Below are 21538 nucleotides of genomic sequence, written 5' to 3'. Positions count from 1 at the left end.
GGTTCAAGCACCTACATTGAACACCTTCAGGAGTAAATTGGATGTTTATCTTGCTGGGATCCGATGACCCCAGCTGACTTCCTGCCCTTTGGGGAGGGGGCTGGACTCAATGATCTCCCGAGGTCCCTTCCAGCCCTAATGTCTGTGAAATCTATGAAATACCTAAAAAACGACTTTTTATTTTCCTTGATATTTGTAGCTAGCTGGAGTTCCATCGCAGCTTTGGCTTTCCTGATTTGCTCTCTGCAAGTCTGGCCCAGAGCAGAGTATTCCTCCTTGGTGGCAGTTCCAGTCCTCCATCCTTTGTAGATCTTCTTTTTAAGACGCAGGAGATCTGCCAGTTCCCTGGAGAGCCAAGGTGGCTGCTGTGCCCTTTTGTTGCCTTTCCTTCGAGACAGGGTGGTCTTTGCTGGCACATCCAGGATTGCTCCCTTGAGGAGCAACCACTCGTTCTGAGCTCCCATCACCATTGGGTTGTGGCCTTTTAGGGCCTCTCTGACAAGCCTCCTTTGCTTGTCAAAGTCAGGTTTCCTGAAGTTGAGGACTTCTGTATTACTGACTGACTTGCCAGCTTTACGGCAGATGGTGAAGGCAATCAGTTCATGATCACGGTCGCCCAGCTTCCCTTCGATTGTTAGGTTGCTAATTAGGTCATCCCCGATTGCCAGTATGAGGTCGAGCAGCTCTTTATCTCTTGTTGGTCTGTAGACTTCCTGTGTCAGATAGAGGTTGTCCACACATGAGAGAGAGCTTTGCAACCGCTCGGATTTGACTGAGCATTCTTCCCACGAGATGTCTGGGTAGTTAAAGTCTCCCATGACAACCATGCACTGCGATTATGCGGCATCACCCAATTCCCTGGTGAACTCCTGGTCAATGTCTGTCCTGCCCCCTTCTGGTCAGGTGATGTAGTAGCCATCACAGGTGTGTTCATTCTGACACTAAGGACCTTCCTGCCTGACTTTGCAGTTGCTTAGTTGCTGTTTGTAGCTCTTAGCCCCTGAGCAGCCTTGCTGTCTGTCCCTTGTGCCTAGTACTGCTTACTTTTGGCTACAACTCAGCTAGAAGGTAACTAGTCCTTAACAGTTAGCTTTCCCTGAGCTAGATCACTCTTGCAATTTCCTTTTAAGTAACACCTGGCACCCTGGTATCTTGGAGGACTATACTGTGGCTTCTTTCTGAAGGAAACGTGTACAGACAGGGCACATCTAAATCAGCTCTGCAGTAAACATCTTGTGTCTACATGTGTGGCTTTATTAGGTTGCAGGAAACTAAGTAACTCCACAGTAGGGTAGTGCTTATAAATACAAGTACTACCCTGCTGTGGAGTTTTTTTACTCTGCAGCACCACATATGCAGATGCTGATACTGCTGGCTGGGACATGAGGGTACTTCAGTACAGGGATTGTCTACTGGCTAACCCCACACTAGAGCACCCTCATGCCCCAGGCTGGCAAGCTTAGCCCTCGGGCCTGCTGCCAACCGGGGCTGCTCCGATCCAGCTCAACATGCTGCAGTCCTGGGCCTGTGTTCAAATGGTGTGCCTGGGAACAATAAACTCCAGCATGATATGCACTGAAGTTTATTGCTGCATTCTAGTAGCACATTTAGATGAGCTCACATTCGCTCTCTCAGGAGAAACTCTCTGGAGCAATTTAACCCTCGTTGTTCTGGGTTTATTTTTCTCCTGGAGCAGCCATTTTTGCTGTGGGAGAAAAAGTGTGAACACTTGTTTCTTTTGGTAGGTCAGCAATTCTCCTTGGAGAAACGAATGTCTGTATGTAGCCCATATTACCTTTGTCAGCTGTTAAAACATATTATTAGTTATTGTAAACCAGCAGGTTTCAAATGCAAATTGTAGCATCTGGAGAGGATGTTATGTTCAAGACAGTCACGTTTGACCTAGTATTTGACATATCAACTGTGATTTATGATCCTAAGGGTTTAAACTTGGAAACATAGGAATCCTAGAATAATTATTAATAAATAGAATCATAAGAATAGATCTATTTGTTTAGATTTTTCAGTTTAATAGTCTTATAGAGCATTTGTTTATAGTGTAATACATCACATCTTGTCACAGATAAAAAAAAGTGCAGCCATTCAGGAATAAATAAGCTACTAACCAAGAGTCACTAGGCACGTGTACACATGATATGAATGGATTCAGTTAATTCTGGCTCATGTCATGCTGGAGTTTGTTGCCCCTGAACGCCGTGTTTACATGTGTGCCCAGGACTATAGCATGTTGAGCCAGGTTGATGCAGCCCTGGCTGGCAGGGGATCTGGGGAGTCAGCCTGCCAACCTGGGGCTGCTCTGATCCAGCTCAACATGCTGCAGAGGAGCTGACTGGAGTACAAGGGTGCTCCAGTGCAGGGCTAGTCAGCAGGCAGCTGTGCACTGAAGCACCCTCGTGTTAGCCCTGTTAGCGTCTACACATGTGTCACAGCCGTAGGATAGTTAGTACTTGTGTTTACAAGTGCTAACCTATGACAGAGTTAATTAGTTTTCTGCGACCTAATAGGGATGCATGTGTAGATGCTGAGATTTTACTGTAGAGCTAATTAGGCAACTCCACAGTAAACATCTTGTGTAGATGTATCCACTGAAACATTGCATGAATATCATGAGAAAACTCTCAGATAACAGTCAAATACTGATGTTAACACTGAGAAGTCTAATAATACCCAACTTCATAACATGTAGACAGTGGGTTCCCAGCTTCAAGTGTATATAGACCTGCTTACCCCTTGCTTTTACTTGCCCAGGAGATGGCTGTATTCTTTGTTAATGACCACAGTCTGAAGAGTTTTATCTGCAAATTGCTTTGCCTTAAAAAGAAAGAAAAGTGTCTTTGTCTTTATGGAAATAGGTGCTTGACTGTGCTTCCTGCCAAAGCCTACCGGGCTTCCACATCATGACTACGTGTTTGAGAGGCAGTTTGGTTGCTCTTGCTGGAATCAGCTCACCTGTCCTGCCATCATATGGAGGATATACTGATACCCTAGTGTGTACCAATGTCTCCCTGTTAGATAATACCTAAGAGATCACATGTTTTGGCTGAACCACAGGCCATGTACTACAGGAAAAGGTCTGTTAGAACTTTATTCTTTCATAGAGGGCAGAAATAAATACTAATCACTACTTAAGTGAATCTCAGCTACTTAATTGGGACAGAAAAGGCCAATGTAATTGTGGAGCTTTTATTACCATTTTAGATGCTTGAAAATGATGTAAGGAAATAATGAGTCTAAACTATAGGAAAATATTCTTCCTGTCCCCAAATTTTGTGATTAGCATGACTAAGTGGAAGAGTAAGACTGTAAGTGGGTTGCTTAGCTTGCTGTCTTTTCAGGGGTATCTGTTCCACGAGGAGCTCCTTAGCAAGCCTAAAGCAAAATTCAGCCTTTTAAATATATAAACAAACACAATAAAATCCCTCTGCCCTGTCCTAGACTCTTACACAGCTCCTTTTATTCTAGCCCCAGCACAGCAGCCTAGCCCCTTCTTGCAGTAAGCTCCTGCTCACTTCTCTGAGAGCATTTAAAGCTCCCCGTGGGACACTTCTTGTGTAAAAGCTCCACAGCTAGGCTTTCTTAACAAGGCTGACTGTTCCCCCATAATGGGGCAGAACATCTTGTTACAAGGATGCTTTAGCCAGGGAGGATCATCATTGGACCTCAGACAAAAACTTCCCAATGCCTCAGAGGAAAATAATAATTATAACAAGAAGAAGTTACATTTGTGAAGAGAACAATATATATATTTCTAGCCCCAGTCAGATAGTGCTGCTTTCAACATAACATCTAGTAGTCTTCCAACTCCTCATCCATTTCATAATTGTAGCATTGATCCCCATCCCCTTCAGTTGGATCAATAATTTCCCAAGAGACATGGTATCAAGAAGCCTGTTATCTGATCATAGAACACTATTAAATTCATTCAACACAATAATTTCTGATAAATACGTATTATGTTTTGTTCTATTTTCTTTTTCCTTCCATATCTTTCAGTATTTTTCCTTCACCATCTGTTTTAGGATCTTACTGCTGTTGAAGTTAAGGTAACAGGTCGGTAACAGATTCAAGGAAGGTCTGTGCTAAAATAACTTCTGTTTCATGTAGCAATTCCTTCAGTATTCAGTGAAGGAAATTATCCAGACACGCAGATTTTGTGACGATAAGTAGTCTAAATTTTGCTTCCATCTCAGGTATGATGATAGGTAAATTTGTATTTTCATTTCTATATAGTGCACAACCAATATTTTCAGTTACCTATTCATTCTCATTGAAGAGTGAGATAAAGTATTAGTTCAGTTCTTGGGGCTATCTAGGTTAAACTTGATTCCCCACCCCCCATCCGCTTCTTCCATTTTGAGTTTCTTTTTATTTATATAACCAAAAAAGCTGTTTCCAAAGTCAAAGTCAACAAAGCGCTTGGCCCTTCTTTTTTTGTTTCAGCATTTTTTTGACCAGAGAAAGATATTCCTCCTTACTGAGGCGTCTTACAGTCTCATTTTACATTCCTTATTGATCTTCTGCTTATGCTTAATGACCTGCTTGAGGTTCCTGTACATTTACACAGGTCTGTAGTCCTGTCCCACCAATTCTTTTCTTTGCTAGGGATGGACGTTCCAATCGTACTGATACTTTTGTCTTAATATAATTCCACATCATTCCTACCATCTTAGCTCTCAAATCTAGTCAACCATCTAAACTAATTGCCTCAGTTGCAAGAGTTAGCCCTTACAGGGCATGTCCAGATGAGTGTGCACACGTTTTCCCAGGGACAAATAGCACAAGTACACCGTTGGGCTACTTGTCCACAGGGAACGCTCCTACACTTGTGCTCTGGTATGTGGCAAGTTGCCCTGACCTGGGTAGGAGAGGCTGGGGCCATCACCTGAGCTGTCCCCAGCAGCCTTACCTGGGGTCCCAGTGGCCTCCCAGGGCTGCAGAGGTGGTGATCTGGCAGCACAGAGCCTGGCTGGCAGCTAGTTCCAGGTGGTGCATGATACTGCCATGTGTGCTGCCCTGCTTTTTTCTAGTGTGGGTTTTTTTTACACTGGCATCTCCCAGTATCAGAAAACCTCCCTGCACTGCAGATCAGCAGTGCAGAGAATGCCTGCACATGTGGCACTGCAGACAGGTCTGTGGTGCCACATACTGCACGTGCACACTCTTCTGGACACGCCCATGAAGTTCCCCTGCATCTTCGAAAGATCTGCTCATGGAATCATCGTTCTTGATAAGTATATGAGGATTCTCATTTGGATGTATCATCAGGCAATACTTCAGATGTGTAGAGTTGTCAGTAGGTTCTTATTCAAAGATAGCGTACATCCTACATTTTACATGTCCTGTCATCCTCATCTCTCTGTCTTGCTTGGAAGCTCTTGCAGGGATACTATAGTTGCCATCCTTAGAAAAAGACCTTGCAGGAGGATTAAAAAAGAAAAACCACTGCTACCCAAAATACATACTCATAACCAAACCAGATTCACTCAGAAACTCCTGATTTCCTGCCTTTTTAACTAGCTCCCAGTGGTTGCTGGCATTTTAGCTTTTATACCTAAGAGGCATTCCCACCCCTCTAATTAGGCTCAGTCAAAAAGCCTTCAAACCTCTCCTACTCAGTACAGCCCTTACTATAAACTCTAACTGATAGTGCCTTACACAAAGTACTGATGAAAAATGCCAGAAAAGATGGAACTGATTAGATCTTTTAAAAAGAAAGATGCTTTTCTCAGTACACTGCAAGCTAAACTTGCCAGCTGCTACTTTTTCAGGTCTTGTTAATGTAAAGGAACCAAGAACAAGAGCCTGTCCTGTAAAGGTAAATTTGCCCTTATTTTCATGTGCACCATGTTGTATTTGTCTTTTGTTCTTGTTTTTCTGAGTTCGCAGGGACGGTTTCTAGGCATAACACTCCTTGGTATCAAAAAGAATAAATAACTCTTGTATTCTGTCCTTTATTCATCTCTCCAGTCCTGCTTTTTCACCTTTTCTTTGTAGCTACAGGTATAAGGGAGACCACCCAGTGAAAGAAAATCTACTTTTGCTCAACAACTGACTAGTACACTGTTAAACAAGGGATTGTGCTAGTCAGAGAGCTTGGCTATGCTCCAGTTCCCAATTTCTGAGAGACTGTCTTGGGAGATGCTTGTTGAACTCTGACTGTTGTTTAAAGTAGGGATGAATTGAGTCCAAGCTGGTGAACAGTGCCATTTAAGAGACCTAGTCATTAAGTACCATGAAATGCAACCAGCTGGGTATTGGTATGACCCAGACAGAGGGAGATATGGTTAAAATAAAATTCCAAATGCCTGAAAAAAATCTTTCCATTTTAGGATGGAGACCTTTTTCCAGTCTGGCTGAAGTGAGGCAGGAGTAGATCTAGGGCTCCTGCCTCCCCTGGTAACAGTGGGGACAACATCAGTAGCAAGTGGGAGAGTGAATGTGTCACTGAACACAGAGGGGAAGGGAGGAGGGAATTCTTACTGATTTGAGCACTTTTTTTCTAAAGACCCAGGTTCCTGCTCACAGCACATGGTCTGAAAAGGAGTTGGTGGGGAGACACTGCAATCCCCTGAATCTAGGAACCTATCTAAATCATGGCAGAAGTTTGTGCGCCTTTAATCTTGCTGTTTTCGCTGTGCCACTGAGTGCCTGAGAGGCAAAAACCATGGCATTAATTGCCTCTCAGCCATTCAGAATTGGGGGGTGGGGCATGTGGTGAAAAGAGTGATAGTAAAGGTGCTACTGTGCTATGAACTTCCACCACAATTTAGGTAGGTCCCAATAATGGTAATAGTTGTCTGAAATGATATAGCTCTCTTTCTCCTGAGAAATAAGATCCACCACCCTGCATCCACACTTGTGCAACGAATAGAAAATCTCTGAGAAAGATTAAGAACACACATCTGCTCAAACCTACTTTCCTTTCAAAGTTACACTGAACACCCCACATTCTCAGCATTAGGAACCTTATGTGGCTAATTTGTAGCCACACTATGGTATGCTTTACTAATTCAGTAAGGATTACATTACAAGTAGGCATACATGGTAGAAGGCAGCATAACCGTCTGTCACTAATGACTAATATGACCAAAGGCAAGGCTGATGGCAGAACCTTTATAAAGACTTTTTTTTAATTTTTTTTTTTTGCATTAGCTCTTCCACACTGCAGGCCAGTTCCTGCTAGGGACAAATACTCTAAATGCTCACTGAAATCTATGGAAACTGCTGGCATTTCTCCCAATTTGCAGAATCAGGCCTTTTGTTCTTATAGAACAGTCCCTTCTCACAGCAGTAACTACCACAGCCTTCTGCTTTTGGTTCATTCTTTTAGATTGTCTTAATATTGTATTTAATTCTAAAGATTAAGGGAGATTCTGCCTCATCCTTTCTGTGCATGCCATTATCTGTGTCTTGTTATATCTGCTCATTATTACTATTGTTATGCAGTGGGTGGCTGCCAGGGAGCAGGCAAGGTTAGGGTCAGGGGCTGGGCAGCGGGTGGCATGAAGGTGTCCACCAGTGTCAGAACAGTGTCCAGCACCCAGCAGTCACCATCAGTGGCCTGCACTATCTGGGCCAGGATGGTGTTGTTTCTTCAGTGCCTCCACCTGCTCATACTTCAGGGCCAGGAGCTGCCCAGAACTTCTTGTCCACTTGGTCCCGTACCTTCTCCCAACTACATCCTCCACCTGCCAGGCCTGAGTGTCCCCCAGCTGGTCCTCCAATGCCATGACCAAGTGGTCCAGGAGGAGGGTCCTGTTCAGGGTCCTCCTTTGGTGGAACTGGCCCATCCACAAGGCCCTGGCTGTAGGTGCTGGTGGCCCTGAGGCCTCATCACAGCTGCCAAGGGAGGCCTCTCCCCCACGTGTAGCAGCAGCCCCTGAAAAGCCATAAGACAGAAGATGTTTGTCAGAGTTTGCAACATTTCTGAGATAAGGTGCTCTGTACCCAGGGCCGTGTGCTGCCCAGCCCCAGACTGGGGAGTCAGGCATGCACAGGTGGCTAGGGACCATGGTAAGTTGGCCTGGCAGGCCTGGGCTCAGGCAGCCACTGGCCAAGCCCCACTTCCCCACTTGTTCCTCTTGGACCGGCAGGCTGCTGGCCACAGGCAGTCTGCCTCTCCCACAATGGGACAAGCGAGGCTCCTGGCAGCACCTGCTGCTATGGCTTTAGACCCTGCTCTCCCTACCTCCTGAATGCCAACTGCTCTGCTGCACTGCCACCCAGCCTACAGCGCCTGGGCTCAGGGGGCATAGGGCTCCTGGACAACTGGAATGAGAAACTGCCTGCATCCCACCCTGCCCACAAGGGGCCTCTCCAGGGAGGTGCCCCGGGGCTAGCCCCCCCCACGCTGCTGCTGCACCCCAAGCATGCCCTTGCTGCACATGCCCTGGGCCATGTACAAGGACCTGTTTGCATGGACCAAGGGATGCCTGACCCGCTATGCCTTGCTGCTGCTGCTGGCCGTAGTGCCTTAGGTGTACCTGGTACAGGACCCTGAGCTATGACAGCATGGGGGGCGAGCCCAGGCTGCCCTGCAACCTCTGCTGCTGCCTGGATGGCTACACTACATATCCCTGCTCTCTGCTGCTGAAAAGGAAATTGCTGCTGGCATTGACACATTCCTCAGCATGAGAGGCTTATGCCCGTGTAGGTACAGGGGCATGGGTTGCTCAGTAAAGTTTGGCACTGTCTCCCACCTCCTTGCATGCTGTGTGGGGGGGAAAGCCAAGGCCAGGGAAGTACAGAGGGGGGAAGGAGGAGGGCAGGGGTAGGGGTGAGGAGGGTCCTCTTTTAAGGCCAGGGATCGCATGGCTGCCAGCTCCACATAGTCGCAGCTGTTGGTGACAGTGTGCAGCTCTGGGCAGTGTCCTCTGCTGGCGGGGTGTGGCAGTGACATAGCTGTTTGGGGCTGCGGCGCTTCTGCGGCAGGCTTTGGCCTGGACTTCCTAAGTTGCTGTTGCAGGGTGCAGCTGGGGAGCTGCTGGACACCTGAGGGGTCCTCCCTTGGTGACATGTCACCAGAGCTGGCAGGCCAGGGCAGGTGCTTGGGCAAGGCACCTGTGCTGCTATAGACAGCATGGCTGCAGCCTGGGTTCTGGAACACAGGTATGTCTGTCATTTCCTGCATAAAGGGTATGGACTTCTGGGCATTCTCCAACCAATGGAAACCCACTGTGCCCGCAAGTCCTTGATCTTTACATGGCACTGCCGCAACAACCAGTCCTGCCCGCACTCCCCAAATCCAGGCTGACAGCCCCTCACAGACATGGGTGTTGGAGTGCCAGCCCACTTGAACTGGTGCTGTATCTTTGCCTTGCCCCACAGTGCCAAGAGGTCACCAGTCTCCTCTGTGGACCAGTTGGAGTCCTGGGTGTTGGCATGGGTGTGTTCATGGCCGTGGACAAGGATGCCATCATTGATTTGGGGTGTCTGGGCCCCTGCACAGCTATCCCTGTGCCACTGGACCTGGACAGCTGCCTGCAATACTTGGCACAGGGGTCCAGTGTGCCCCAGAGCACCAGCGAAGTGCCAATATGGGGCAGAGGTAGTGCCCCAAAGCACGTCCATGCTGAGGGTGGGCTGCAGGCAGGTGAAACTGGTTCCAGCATCCTGTTGCTGCCTGCCTCTGTGGGCTGGCAGGCCTACCTGGAGCCTGCAGCAGCCTACAGGCCTGGATGGCGGGGCTCTGGCAGCCGCGCTGGGGTGCAGGCAGGCTAGGACAGCTGCCCTGCAGCCTGCCTAGGGAGACACAAGGGTCTGAAGTGGCCTCAAGCTCCCTGTTGGTGTGCCCTAGGGCTCTCAGTGCCAGCAGGCTTTTAAAGGCCTGAGGGAGGGTCTGCCATAGAGGTAGCCCAGCCCTAGGGCAGGAGAGGCTCCCAGCTTGGGGCCCTGAGGCTAGCCTCAGGCCAGTCCCCTAGTAGCAGAGCTACATGTAGTTGTGTCTACACATGCATAACTGCACAGTAACTAATCAAGTGTAAATTTGCTACACATTTATTTATTGAACTTTTCAATTAGACTGTAAAAAAGTGGCCGTAGAAGCAAACAGCTGCTGGAAGGTTTTTCCCTAGGTGTAATAGGTCTGTGCAGGTGATATAAAACTGCAGAAAATTTAAAGAAAGTGAACATAAATGACGCAGGCAAGAAACACCATTAAATAAAAATGACACCCTACTGGATTTGGAAATCATAATGGTCATTCCTCTAGTACCGGGGTTGTTAACTAGGAGTATGCGTACCTCTGTGGGTACTTGGAAAGGTCTTTGTGGGTACATGTAAGGCAGGCAGGGACAGAGCACACCCCAGTTTCTTCTGGCATGTTCCTACACATTGCCTCTTACCCAGGGGAGGGGTGCTCTGGGCACCGCTGGCCCCACATGGCACACCGTGGTGCCTCCCCACCTCACACCCCAGTTCACTTTCCTGATTGACTGCCACCCTTGGCCAGCAACCAATGGCAAGGAGGCCCCACTCTGCGAACAGACATGGGGAAGGGGGGTTCGCACACAGCAGCTGCTGCTGCAACCCACCACCCTGTGCTGCTGCCTCCCAGAAGCAGAGCTGCAGGGGGCAAAGGTAGCCTGAGGAAGGGGGGTGAAGGCAGTGGCACCCCTCTGCAGGCTGCACAGGTGCTGCCCAGCCGGCTGGATGTAGGGGGCTTGCATGCAGCAGCCATTACTGTAACTGCCCACCACCTTGTGCCACCACCACACGCTGCTTTCCCATGGCTGGTCATACGTGCAGCTCTGCAGGCCCATCAGCAGCCTACAGAGCCTTACGTGTGACCAGCCATGGAAGAGTGGCGTGGGGGCAGCAGGCAGGGGCAGCGCTACCCACTACCCCCCATGTGTCCGGCTGCCACCACCAGAAAGGATACACTAGTTAAAAAAGGTTGAAAACCCCTGCTCTAGTAATATAGGTTAGTTTCCTGGGAAATCAATGCCAGGGACTTATTTTTAATGTAATTTGTTTGTCCACATGCACTAGTCTTTATGCAGAGATTGTCACAAAAGGCATTTAGGTAAATCCAGCAAAGCCCAGTTCCTGAGAAGCAGGATAAATTGCTGCCATGGCTAGACTGCTTCTGGTACTAAATCTGTCTCAAGTATCTCGACACTGTATGTACTCTGAAATGTAGCTGTCCCTTAGTATAGCAGTGCCTTCTGGTGACTCCAGCCATTAAATTATTTTAGAAATGGTATTAGAATAATTTTCAATCTCTTCCTGTGCCTACGAAGCATGTGTTTAAGAACACTGTTGAATCAAGAAATGCAGTTGTGCTGATTTCTGTGTCATGCAATTTCAATTGTTTCAGTGACTTGGTAGTCACTGGGTGTCAAGGTGTTGTTTGTGGAAGAATGTATGGAAGCAGGTGATCAACTGAACATTTTTTAAATGAACTTGAGCATATCTGGAGAGTCCAAGACTGCTATTGCATTGGATCCTTTCCTTCACTTGGGAAGCAAGAAATTTACAGGAGCTGAAATTGAACATAAAAATGTTTCCTGGAAACATTTTTCCCTCTCTTACTTCTATACCACTCTAATGACATATAGCAAAACCTTATGGTCCGAGCTTCAAGCTACTGTTTATAAGTGCTGATTGTGAATGAAACCACTCTTTCTAGGGAGAAAGCAAACCTAATGTCCTAATATATTATAGCTTCAAGATTTAGATATGTATGCAGAATGTATGGAGTTAAGATCATGAACTCAGGAAAGCTAGGTTTATTTCTCTGCCACCAATTTTCTGTGAGACCAGAAATAAATTACTTAATCGCTTTCTGGGTCATTTCTTCATGGCTAAAATGTGGATACTAACTATTATGGAGATATGGAGTAATTATGGGGATTACAACTTTGTTGCTAAAATGAGAATTATACAGTGCATGCTGAAGTCATTGCCTAAGAATGCCTTCAAATCCTACAACTGTACTAATGCAGTTACCACATGTGGGGTCCTGCCTCTCCTTACCATAGCATTGCCTGGAAGTTTCCCAGTTTTTCGAGCCCAGGCTAACATGGGATTCGTGATTAATTGTATGATTCAACTGCATCAATATGCAACAACTGTATACCTATGTAGCCACTATGCATGGGGTTCTGTATTGTCCCCCAACTCTACTAAGCCATGTAATGATTCTAACATTTTCTTCGCCAACCCTTTTATCTGGGTTATCTATTTAGATTGTGAGTTCTTTGGGATATAGACAGTCTCCAACTTTGTGTTTATCTAGAGTAGGGTCTATAGGGAAATGGTTTAAGCGAGGACTCTAGAAGTTACTGTTTTTCAAATAGTAACAACAGCAACAACAACAAAAGCATATTTGCATGACCAATTGTTATAATTACATGTGCAAATGACAAATAAGATACCACACTATTTGCAAATATGAAGGCTGTGTATACAGTCACAGTACTTGCACAGATTTTATAGTATGCATTGCATGTACACTTGTAAATGCCTGTCTTTAAATTAGTTAAATTTCTTGGGTCAAACTGTGACACCGTTGGACATCTTTACTTAGTTTTTTTTCATTCAGGACAATTTGCCATTTTTTTTTTCTTTTTTCTTTTTCAGGTTCAAGTCTTGGTTAAGTAATCACCACACAAGTACTTCAAGATAAAATGAGACCAAAATAAATAATCATAACGCCTCCTGTTCTAACAAATTTGCATGCAAATAATAGTCTTCCTTACATATAATGACCTTAACTCTGTCCTTTCATCTACAGCTCTTTCACAAAAATGATAGAATTCTGAAAACTCTGATTTCCCCAGAGATAATTTACTGATGCTTCCCCAGAAGGAATAAAAAGATGATGAATATGATTAATAATAATATTTTAAATTCTGTAAACATGCAGTGCAGGGTACATGTTAAATGATGGAACAGAGAAAAATCTTCTTTACATGTTAATACAGTGTACTAAAGGATAATCTAATGATCGGAATGCCTTCAAATGTAACAATTAACAAAAGTGATTGAAAAATAATTATTTTTAATTTTCTTTAAATACTATGGTCTGTCATCTTGGAACTGAGAGAACTTCCTTTTGTACACATCCTGCTATGGTTATATAGCAAGTTCTTCTAAACTAAAGAAATACCTTTATTTCTTAATTAAAGGGCATTAATTAGATGGGATTACATAAAACAAAAGGCTGGAAGGGACTTTAGGAGGTCCTTTAGTCCACTCCTCTGCTTAAGGCACAGTTATCCCTATCTAAATGGTTATAGACAAATGTTTGTCCAATTTGCTTTTAAAAATGTCTAATGACATAGATTCCATCATCTCCCTAAGAAATCTGTTCCAGTATTTAACCACATATTTAGTTACAAAATTCTTCCTAATATCCCATCTAAATTTTCCTTGTTACAATTTAAGCTTGTTGCTTCTTGTCCTCTCTCCTCTGGGCAGAGAGAAGAGTTGATCGGCATCCTCTGCAACAATCCACTTTATATTTAAAGACAATTATCAAGTTCTCCCCACAGAATCCGAAAGCATCTAGTCAGGCTTAACTCACTTTAGTTTCAGTGAGAGTTTAGCTTATGTTAGAACTCAGAGGAGATAGCAAGATTTGGTCCAAATAGGGCATATCTACACATGCAATAACTCTGGGGCATATTGTTCTGGAGATTATTGCTCCTGGGTGCTCTGAGTGTGTACCTGTGACCACAGCATATTGAACCAGGATGCAGCTGCCCCTGCTGGCAGGGGGCCCCAGGGGTCAGCCTGCCTGTCTGGGGCTGTTCCCTCCTGGTTCAATGTGCTGTGAAGGGGCTGCTGGGTGTGAGGATACTCCAGTGTGGGGCTAACCGACAGGCAGCCCCCGCACTAAAGTACCCTCATGCCCCATCGATCTGCGCATGCAGTGCTGCAGAGTAGAACGCTCCACAGAAGGATAGTACTTGTATTTGTAACTATTATTCTGCTGCAGAATTAGTGTTGACTAGGGGTGTGTGGAATGGGCTGTGTTCGATTTGGATTTGGATTCAGCCGGAATAGGGGACAGTGATTCTATTCATTGATTCAGATCACTGTCCTGATTCAATTTGGCTGAATCCAAATCTGAAGATTTGATGCTGATTTGGAAAAATCAGCGATTCAGCCATAGACACAGCTTTAAATGTTTTTTCTACATACCTCAAGGTACCAGGTGTGGCACATGAATGTTGCAGTGGTGAGGCAGATGGAGCATCCCACAGGACTGTGGGGGCCTCCCCCCGCATGCTGGGTGGCAGACCTGGAAGTGGACCAGAAAACTTTCTGGGTCCACTTCCAGGTCCACTGCCGAGCACACAGGGGACCCGTCCCCCCAGCTCGGTGATCGGCCACAGGTGGACCCTGGGTGCCCCCCCAGACCCAGGAGGCACCAGTTACCAAGCTGGGGGACAGAGAGAAGGTCCTCTGCAGGAGACCAGGAAGTGCTTCTGGTCCATTTCCGGGTCCACCACCGAGCGCACTGGGGACCTCCCCTGTGCTCCTGTGGGACGCTCCATCCACCCTACCATCTCAGCATTCACAAGCCACCCTGGTACCGTGAGGTATGTAGAAAAAACATTTAAAGCTGTGTCTATGTCCGAATCATTGAATCTTCAAATCGATTTGGAGGGTTCCGATTCGATTCAAAGAAATTAAAGGGTCTTCTGATTCAATTCAGATTAGGAGGTTCGGCCACCAAATCTCCACTGAATCCAATCAGCAAGTGAAGCTTTGCACAGCTCTAATGTTTACTCCAACCTAATAGGGATACACATGTAGACATGCAACCTTTACCATGCCACTAATTAGTCTACTCTGTAGTAAATATTGTGTGTAGATGCACCTACAGAGTATTACTCATAACCTTCACAGCCTCCATTATTCAGGAGCACTGGAAATTGGTGTCGTCTTTTTACTGCATCCCTTTATGCTTATGAGGACTGACCAAGATTTTTTTAAAGGTGATGAGTGATTTGAATACTTCCGTTTGTTAGGCCTCTTCTACACATTACACTTAAGCTAAGTACAGACAGTCAAAAAAGCCTGAAGCTGAATCAGATCAATCCTGACAGGTTAATCTAAGCTGTGTAGATTTAACTGATAAGCAAGTGAACAGTCACTCACTTTTGATTCTGGAAATGCAGCTACATGCCTGCAGTGGCCAAAGCCAGCAGCTGGGGGCTACTAGAACATGCCTTCTTGCTTAGCTGGAGCAAGAAGCTTGGGCCAAGGCTAGCCCGCCCACTCTGTAAGGAGGGGTTTGCTGGGGAAGTGCAAAGCATCCTGGGATGTTGGGGGACTGTGAGTTAACTCGGATCTGAAGGGAATCTGGGACACAATTTCAATAAACCGATTTAACCTAAATCAATTAAGTCTGATATCCATCCAGTTTTATCTTAAATTGGTTTTGGCCATTTTGAAAGTGGTTTATGGGCACTGAACTTCTGTTGTGTTACAGATTTGAACTGCTTTCCAATCACTTATACTGGTTTACGTATACTTTCTGTCCCTAGCCTTAAAAACCAGGTAATCACGCCTTAAGTTGTGACCCAGCTACACATTCAGCCAATTAATGGCATGATATAACAAGCAGTAAGCTATGAAGTTCTTCCACAAAAAATGTGGAAGAACTTCATTGCTTGTTTTAATCGCCATTAATTGACCATTTGGCAAGGTACTCCCCTGTGACTAGAAGCCCACCCATCAACTGAGGGGCTCCTGGCCAAAGTGGTGTACCACCCACTGCAAGCTCTGCAGCTCATAAGGCTTGCAGTGGTGGCAGTATCTTTTGCTGTGGGGGCAGTAGGAAGAATGCTCCTGCTGCTGCAAGCCCTGCACATCACAAGGCTAGGTGGGGACAGTATTTTACTCACCGTCAGTGCTGTGAGCCCCTTAGCAATGTCAGCTGTGGGGTTCACTGCAGGGTTACTGCAAGCCCAACTGAGTCCCATTAGCTGTGGGGCTTGCAGCCATGGGAGCCAGTTCAGGTGGCACCCAGGATCATGATCCTAGGCTTCCCCAGCACTGGCCATAAAAAGTGCAATGAGATCAAATGCATGATCCCTCAGTTGTGCTTCCTGCCACGTATGTGTGGTACAGCAGGAGGCACACTTGCATGGATCATGCATTAGATCCCATTGCACCTTTACCTGCATGTGTAGTGGGGCCCTTAGTGTTCAAATATGTTACACCAGAAGGGGCCTGAATTTCAGAATGCCCTGAGCACCACCCTCGGAAATCAGGCAAAGTCCTCTGTTAAATGTTAAAGGGAAGTCTTGGAGGTCCCTAGAAGCCGTAAGCTAAAATTATGCCTTCAAGTCAAAGAAGAGTTTTGTTAATTTTGCCATCAGTGATGGTATTCCCTCCACTCTGGGATGCTGGTAACTTACCCCTGCCAGGGAAAGGATCTCATTGCAGCTCAAAAAAAAAAAAAATTTCAAATATCAATTCTTACTAAATGACTTAAGTTAAACTGGTTCAACATATTGATATGTCAGCAGTATGTTGCCAAGCACTTGAAGCCTAAGCACAATAAGCCTTAGATCCCCAAGTGGTCACATAATAAATATACCTAAGGTATACATTTAAAGAGTGATAGTTAAGCTGGTGCAAATGACTGTATGACTATATTTACTTCAGTCTTAGGATGGCTGAGTATAGTTTAGATTAAGCTCTCTTATAGTGAAATAAGATTATCCACGGTGTTGTTTGTACCAGTTTAAAAGCCAATTAAAATAAATTTCAATGGCATAACTTTCCCAGGTAAATCAGGTTTCTTTTGAAAATGGTACTGGCATACTTTTGAAAATTTTACTGTACATGTCTCAAGCTGTTGCATCTCATTTTCAAGAGACTTAAGGTCAGATTTTTATGTTATTTAGGCACCATTAATTCAGGTGTCAGAGAGTTAGGTACCTGCATGATTTGGAAAATCCAACTATTGTACACTTAAGAGAGTAAAGCTGACTGATTTTCTGTGAGATGTGGGCTTCTATGCACCTAAGTCATTTCTGACAAATGAGATTTAGGCTTATAAATCATTTTGCTCCTTCAAAAAGTTACCTCATGCCTTTTTTGAAATATTTCAACTGTCACAATAGGTGAAACATTATAATACTCCTTCATGACATCAGCAGAATTCAGATACTCCTTTCAGTTCTATGCTTATAGTTACCTCTGTATTACAGTGGTGAAGAGCTAATTTCAGTGTTTTGCTTTAGGTGTCTGTGCCATATTTTTTTTAATTTCATATATACACATACATTATTATATTGTTTACACTTCACCCTCAACATGAATCATATTACATGAGCATCATGATGGTTTTTATGCTTCGTTGTACTTCCAAGTACTTCTTGCATAAAAATATAGTATGTCACATTATATAAATGTTAGTATTATACATTTCTGTTCCACACAGGCAATTCTCATACAGATGCTGCTATAGCAGAAATTTCTTTCAATAGTGACAATCAAAATTTTCATGCCAAACAGTAATGGTATCATAGCAGGGAATAAGTAAGAGGCACTTCAAAGACACTCCATATTTAAAGTCCATAGGAGGTGGGCATATAACTCCCCTTTATGCCTTTGGAAATTTCTCCTTATCTTAAGGAAAGATCAGATTCTTCCCTTCATGCAAGGATGTGCCCAACTCTATCTTTTCCTTCCTGGTTCTTTGCCACTTGTGGGACAGCAGGATACCTATAAGAGTCATGATGTCCAGTGGTTCTTAAACCAGATATTGTTCCTGAACCCCTTTGTGGGAGTGACACAAAGAGGATGGAGAAGGAACATAAGTTACTGCAGGTTGCTTTTAGTTGTATACCATGTGTTTGGGATCATTCCAGTGCTGAATCTAGCTTTCTTGGTTCTCTAGAGCTTAATAGCTGGAATCTTATGGAGTCTTTGCAAGGCAGGAAGCTTCTTAATATAATAAATGATTTTCCATTATAATTGTTTTCCATTTGGGTTCTGAAAGACATTATAATATTAAATAATTAAGCCTTTCTATACCCCTGTACAAGAGAGTAAAGATTACTGAACTGTTTTATAAGGAAAACAGACACAAAATGTCTGAGCTGGGAGTGCTTTCAGGAGTCCAAGTCCCTTAATGCTCATATCAGCATTATTTGAATTACTGATTACAAGGGAGTGTTCCTCCCAGAGCATCTCCTGGCTCTGAAATACTTTGATGCTTTTAATTTTTCTTAATATTTCCTGATTTATAAACAGCTATTCATTATAATTTCCTTCTTTTCAAGGATCACAGCTAGCCATGGTCCCTAAGTATTCCATGATGGGCCCTTTCAGAGGACACATGTGCATCAAAAGTAGTCGTAAGTATTGAAAAGAAAAATGAAAATGTCAGAGATACTGGTTGTAGCCATATTGGTCTAAAGCCAAAGGCAGACAAAAATCTGGGGACAGAAGTGATATCTTTTGTTAGACCAACTAAATAATTGCAAAAAACATTATTTGCAAGCTTTTGGGCCCACACACCCTTCTTCAGGCAAAGGAGAATTCAAAGATTGTAAAATTTCTCCCAGGTAGAAGAGAAACTTCATCTTGCACAGGGAAAGTCAGAGATGGTAGGAAAAGTCCGTCTGTAAAAACATAAATGAATGTCACATTCTGCCATTGAGCCAACAACCTAAATATTAATGAGACATATATTAAATGCATTTTTTATGATATCCGCTTTGTTGTTAAAAGCGGATATTTTCCCTACCCCATACCCTTTCCCCAGTTCAGCAGAGGAACAGTCCTTACTTACAGACTAATAAGTCTCCTTAGTTTAATCTCATCTCCTGTTCACAAGCCAGCTGCACTTTACTGTCATAACGGTCATAAAATGCTCCAAGACCATTTTAGGCTGAACATAAGGAAAAACTTATTTACTGTCGAAGTGCCCAAGGCCTGGAATAGACTCCCTCCAGAGGTGGTGCAAGCATCTGCTCTGGAATGTTTTAAGAAACATTTGGACATTTATCTTGCTGGGATCCTTTGACCCCAGCTGACTTCCTGCTCCTGGGGCAGGGAGCTGGACTCAATGATCTTCTGAGGTCCCTTCCAGCCCTAATGTTTATGAAATCAGAGGCAAAGGGCTTCATGTTCCATTACTGCTCCCTCGATTAATCTAGTAACATTTTAATTCCTTGTTTTGGAAGTACCTTGGGACTGGCTGCTCTGGGTAGAAGTGTCCATCCAAAAAGGAGCATTCAAAGACAACTAAAACTTGGGTAGTTTTAGAATTTCTTTCCATTAGAAAGATCTGCTATTTTAACTGCACTGCTGTAATGAAACTAGCAAAACATCTCTCTTCCACCTACATGTATATGGGGTTAAAAATGATTTAACTATACTATACTATACTATACTATAGCATAGTTTGGTCTGGAATTGGAATAAGCCATATTAGTTTGAGACAAGTTTGAACCTGTGTAATGGCATCCATGCAAAGGCTTTTACTGATACAACATGTTCAATTAAAACTATCCTCCCTCACATTTCCCTAATGCTAAGCAAGCAAAGATAGTCACACACAGAGGGCAAGGGCTCACCAGTACTCTCTCTTCAGGACTGTGGCTAAACACCCCGAAGAATAATCGCTAACTAGCAAAGCAACTTGAAATAATTACTCCATAAAATCAGCCCCGCTAAGGTAAAAGGCTGTAACTTGTGTGTGCCAGTCATCATTCTGAATACTCTGCTGGTGGATCGTTATTATTTATTATTTGTATTGTAGTTAGCACTTAGTACTGTAGTCATGGACTTGGGCTCCATTGTGCCGTACACTGAGCAAACACGGAATAGAATGAAGTTACCTGCCATGAAGAATTTAAAATCTAAATATAAGATAAGCGACAGCAAGTTAATATGGCCAAACAAATGGGGGCCCATAAGAGACAATGAGACAGGATTGGCCAACACAGTAACTAGTGGTCTCAGTATGCTAGCTGCTTAATGATGGCTCTTCCCATCCTGCATACATTTCATATTTGCTCTTCTGAGCAGGGATCAGCCTCCAAAGTGTATGGATTGCATCTGGCACATAGTCACATCTATCCTACCATAATCAGAAATGGCCTCAGTCTCATGTTAAAGAAACCATGTGAAAATGTTTTCTGATGGGACTTAGAACCCCACGCCGTGACACTAGGAGCGGCCGTGATTTCTCCTAACGTCCCCTACTGTGCCAAGTTCAAGATAAAGCACCCTTGTTCTCGCACGCCATGTCTCTGATGTTAGGTATTTTATAAGGAAGGCTGCCTTTTTGTCCCCTTGGACATGGTGCTCTGGTTTATCCTTGCCCCTGTTCTGTATTGTCTGACTTGGTGCACCCCAGCCTTATGGGCTATGCGTGGCTCCAACCACCCCGTACCACGCCCCAAGCCTCACAGATGTCCCAGACGTTGTTTGGTCAATTTCCTTTCTGCGCCCTCCCTGGCTTGTCACGCAGCCTGCGCCCTCACTGGCGCTCCCTGGCTTGTCACGCAGCCTTGCGCCCTCACTGGTGCTCCCTGGCTTGTCACGCAGCCTTGCGCCCTCACTGGTGCTCCCTGGCTTGTCACGCACTGCCCACTCTTGGACTTCTCGCAGTTGGGGCTCAGGTGGCCGTAGCCATGCCTGGCCCCCAAATCCCCGCCTCGGGTCTTAAATTTCCTGTGAGGCTCAGGCGGCCTGGGCCTTACCTGGCCCCCAATCCTCTGCACCCCTTCTCAGGGCTGGGGTCAATGCACCCCTGAATGTTGTGCCCTTTCTGGCACCGGGGTCCCCACACTACTGTGGAGCCCCTATGAGGCCTCCTCCAACCCCTAATAGCCTCACCTAGTCCTCTGGTCTCATAAAACTACAAACAGAAAACTCAAGCCCCTGGGCTATAACATAAACTCTAAGCCATCTGGCTAACCATCATTCAAATCCCTACCAGCGCATTCTCCACCCAGTATGCTCAAACAGAAGCTGCTCAGGCCATCAGGCTTCTCTTCTCTACTTGCTCCAGCTGAGATACTTCTCCCTTGGCTGCTAGCAGAGAACTGCCCCCCTGGCCTCAGCCTGGATTATATATATAGGTCAGGCCCTGCCCCCTACCAGTCTGCTGACCAACTGCGGTTGTCCCGGTAACCAGCACCTGTACCTCTTTATAGGTGCAGAGCACTGAGGTGCCCTGTGACACTTAGTTCTCCCTTTTTTGGTCACAGAGAGGTTTGTGAGGCATTTCATGGTCTTGAAGATTATGTTTATGATGTTATTTGTGAGCTGTTACCCTGTTATACGAAAAACATTTATGTTGGATTAAACTGAGCTAGTGAAAACTTAGAACAATTATAGCATTTTGTAAAGCAGCAATGATACCTGTTTGGCGGCTTCCTCTCTTTTAGTCCGTGCCTCAGGAAAGAGGGTAGCTGCAGTATCTGTTTTAGAGGGTAGCTGCCACTCATATGATCAGGGGACAACAGGGCAAGCCCTATGAGGAGAGGCTACGGGACCTGAACCTGTTCAGCCTCCACAAGAGAAGGCTGAGGGG

At 45.0% G+C, this 21538-nt stretch overlaps 1 protein-coding gene across 3 annotated transcripts in view; it reads left to right on the top strand.

Moving 5' to 3' along the window:
* Positions 1 to 21538, top strand: part of LOC109319725 (spermatogenesis-associated protein 7 homolog) — a 93821-nt gene that overhangs the window by 20139 nt on the left and 52144 nt on the right. For 2 of the 3 annotated variants that reach the window (XM_019549470.1, XM_019549468.1), the window contains exons 1-2: positions 6124 to 6445; positions 18273 to 18347. In XM_019549470.1, the coding sequence (XP_019405015.1) occupies positions 18287 to 18347 (61 nt within the window). In that variant the 5' untranslated portion in view covers positions 6124 to 6445; positions 18273 to 18286. Of the gene's footprint in view, positions 1 to 6123; positions 6446 to 18272; positions 18348 to 21538 lie in introns of those variants that run through there. The other variant, XM_019549469.1, reaches the window with a different exon arrangement.

This window comes from Crocodylus porosus, unplaced genomic scaffold, assembly GCF_001723895.1.
Source record: "Crocodylus porosus isolate Cpor-Errol unplaced genomic scaffold, CroPor_comp1, whole genome shotgun sequence".
Taxonomy (NCBI): domain Eukaryota; kingdom Metazoa; phylum Chordata; order Crocodylia; family Crocodylidae; genus Crocodylus; species Crocodylus porosus.
Note: the sequence above shows the minus strand (reverse complement) of the source record. Positions and strands in the feature narration are given on the sequence as shown.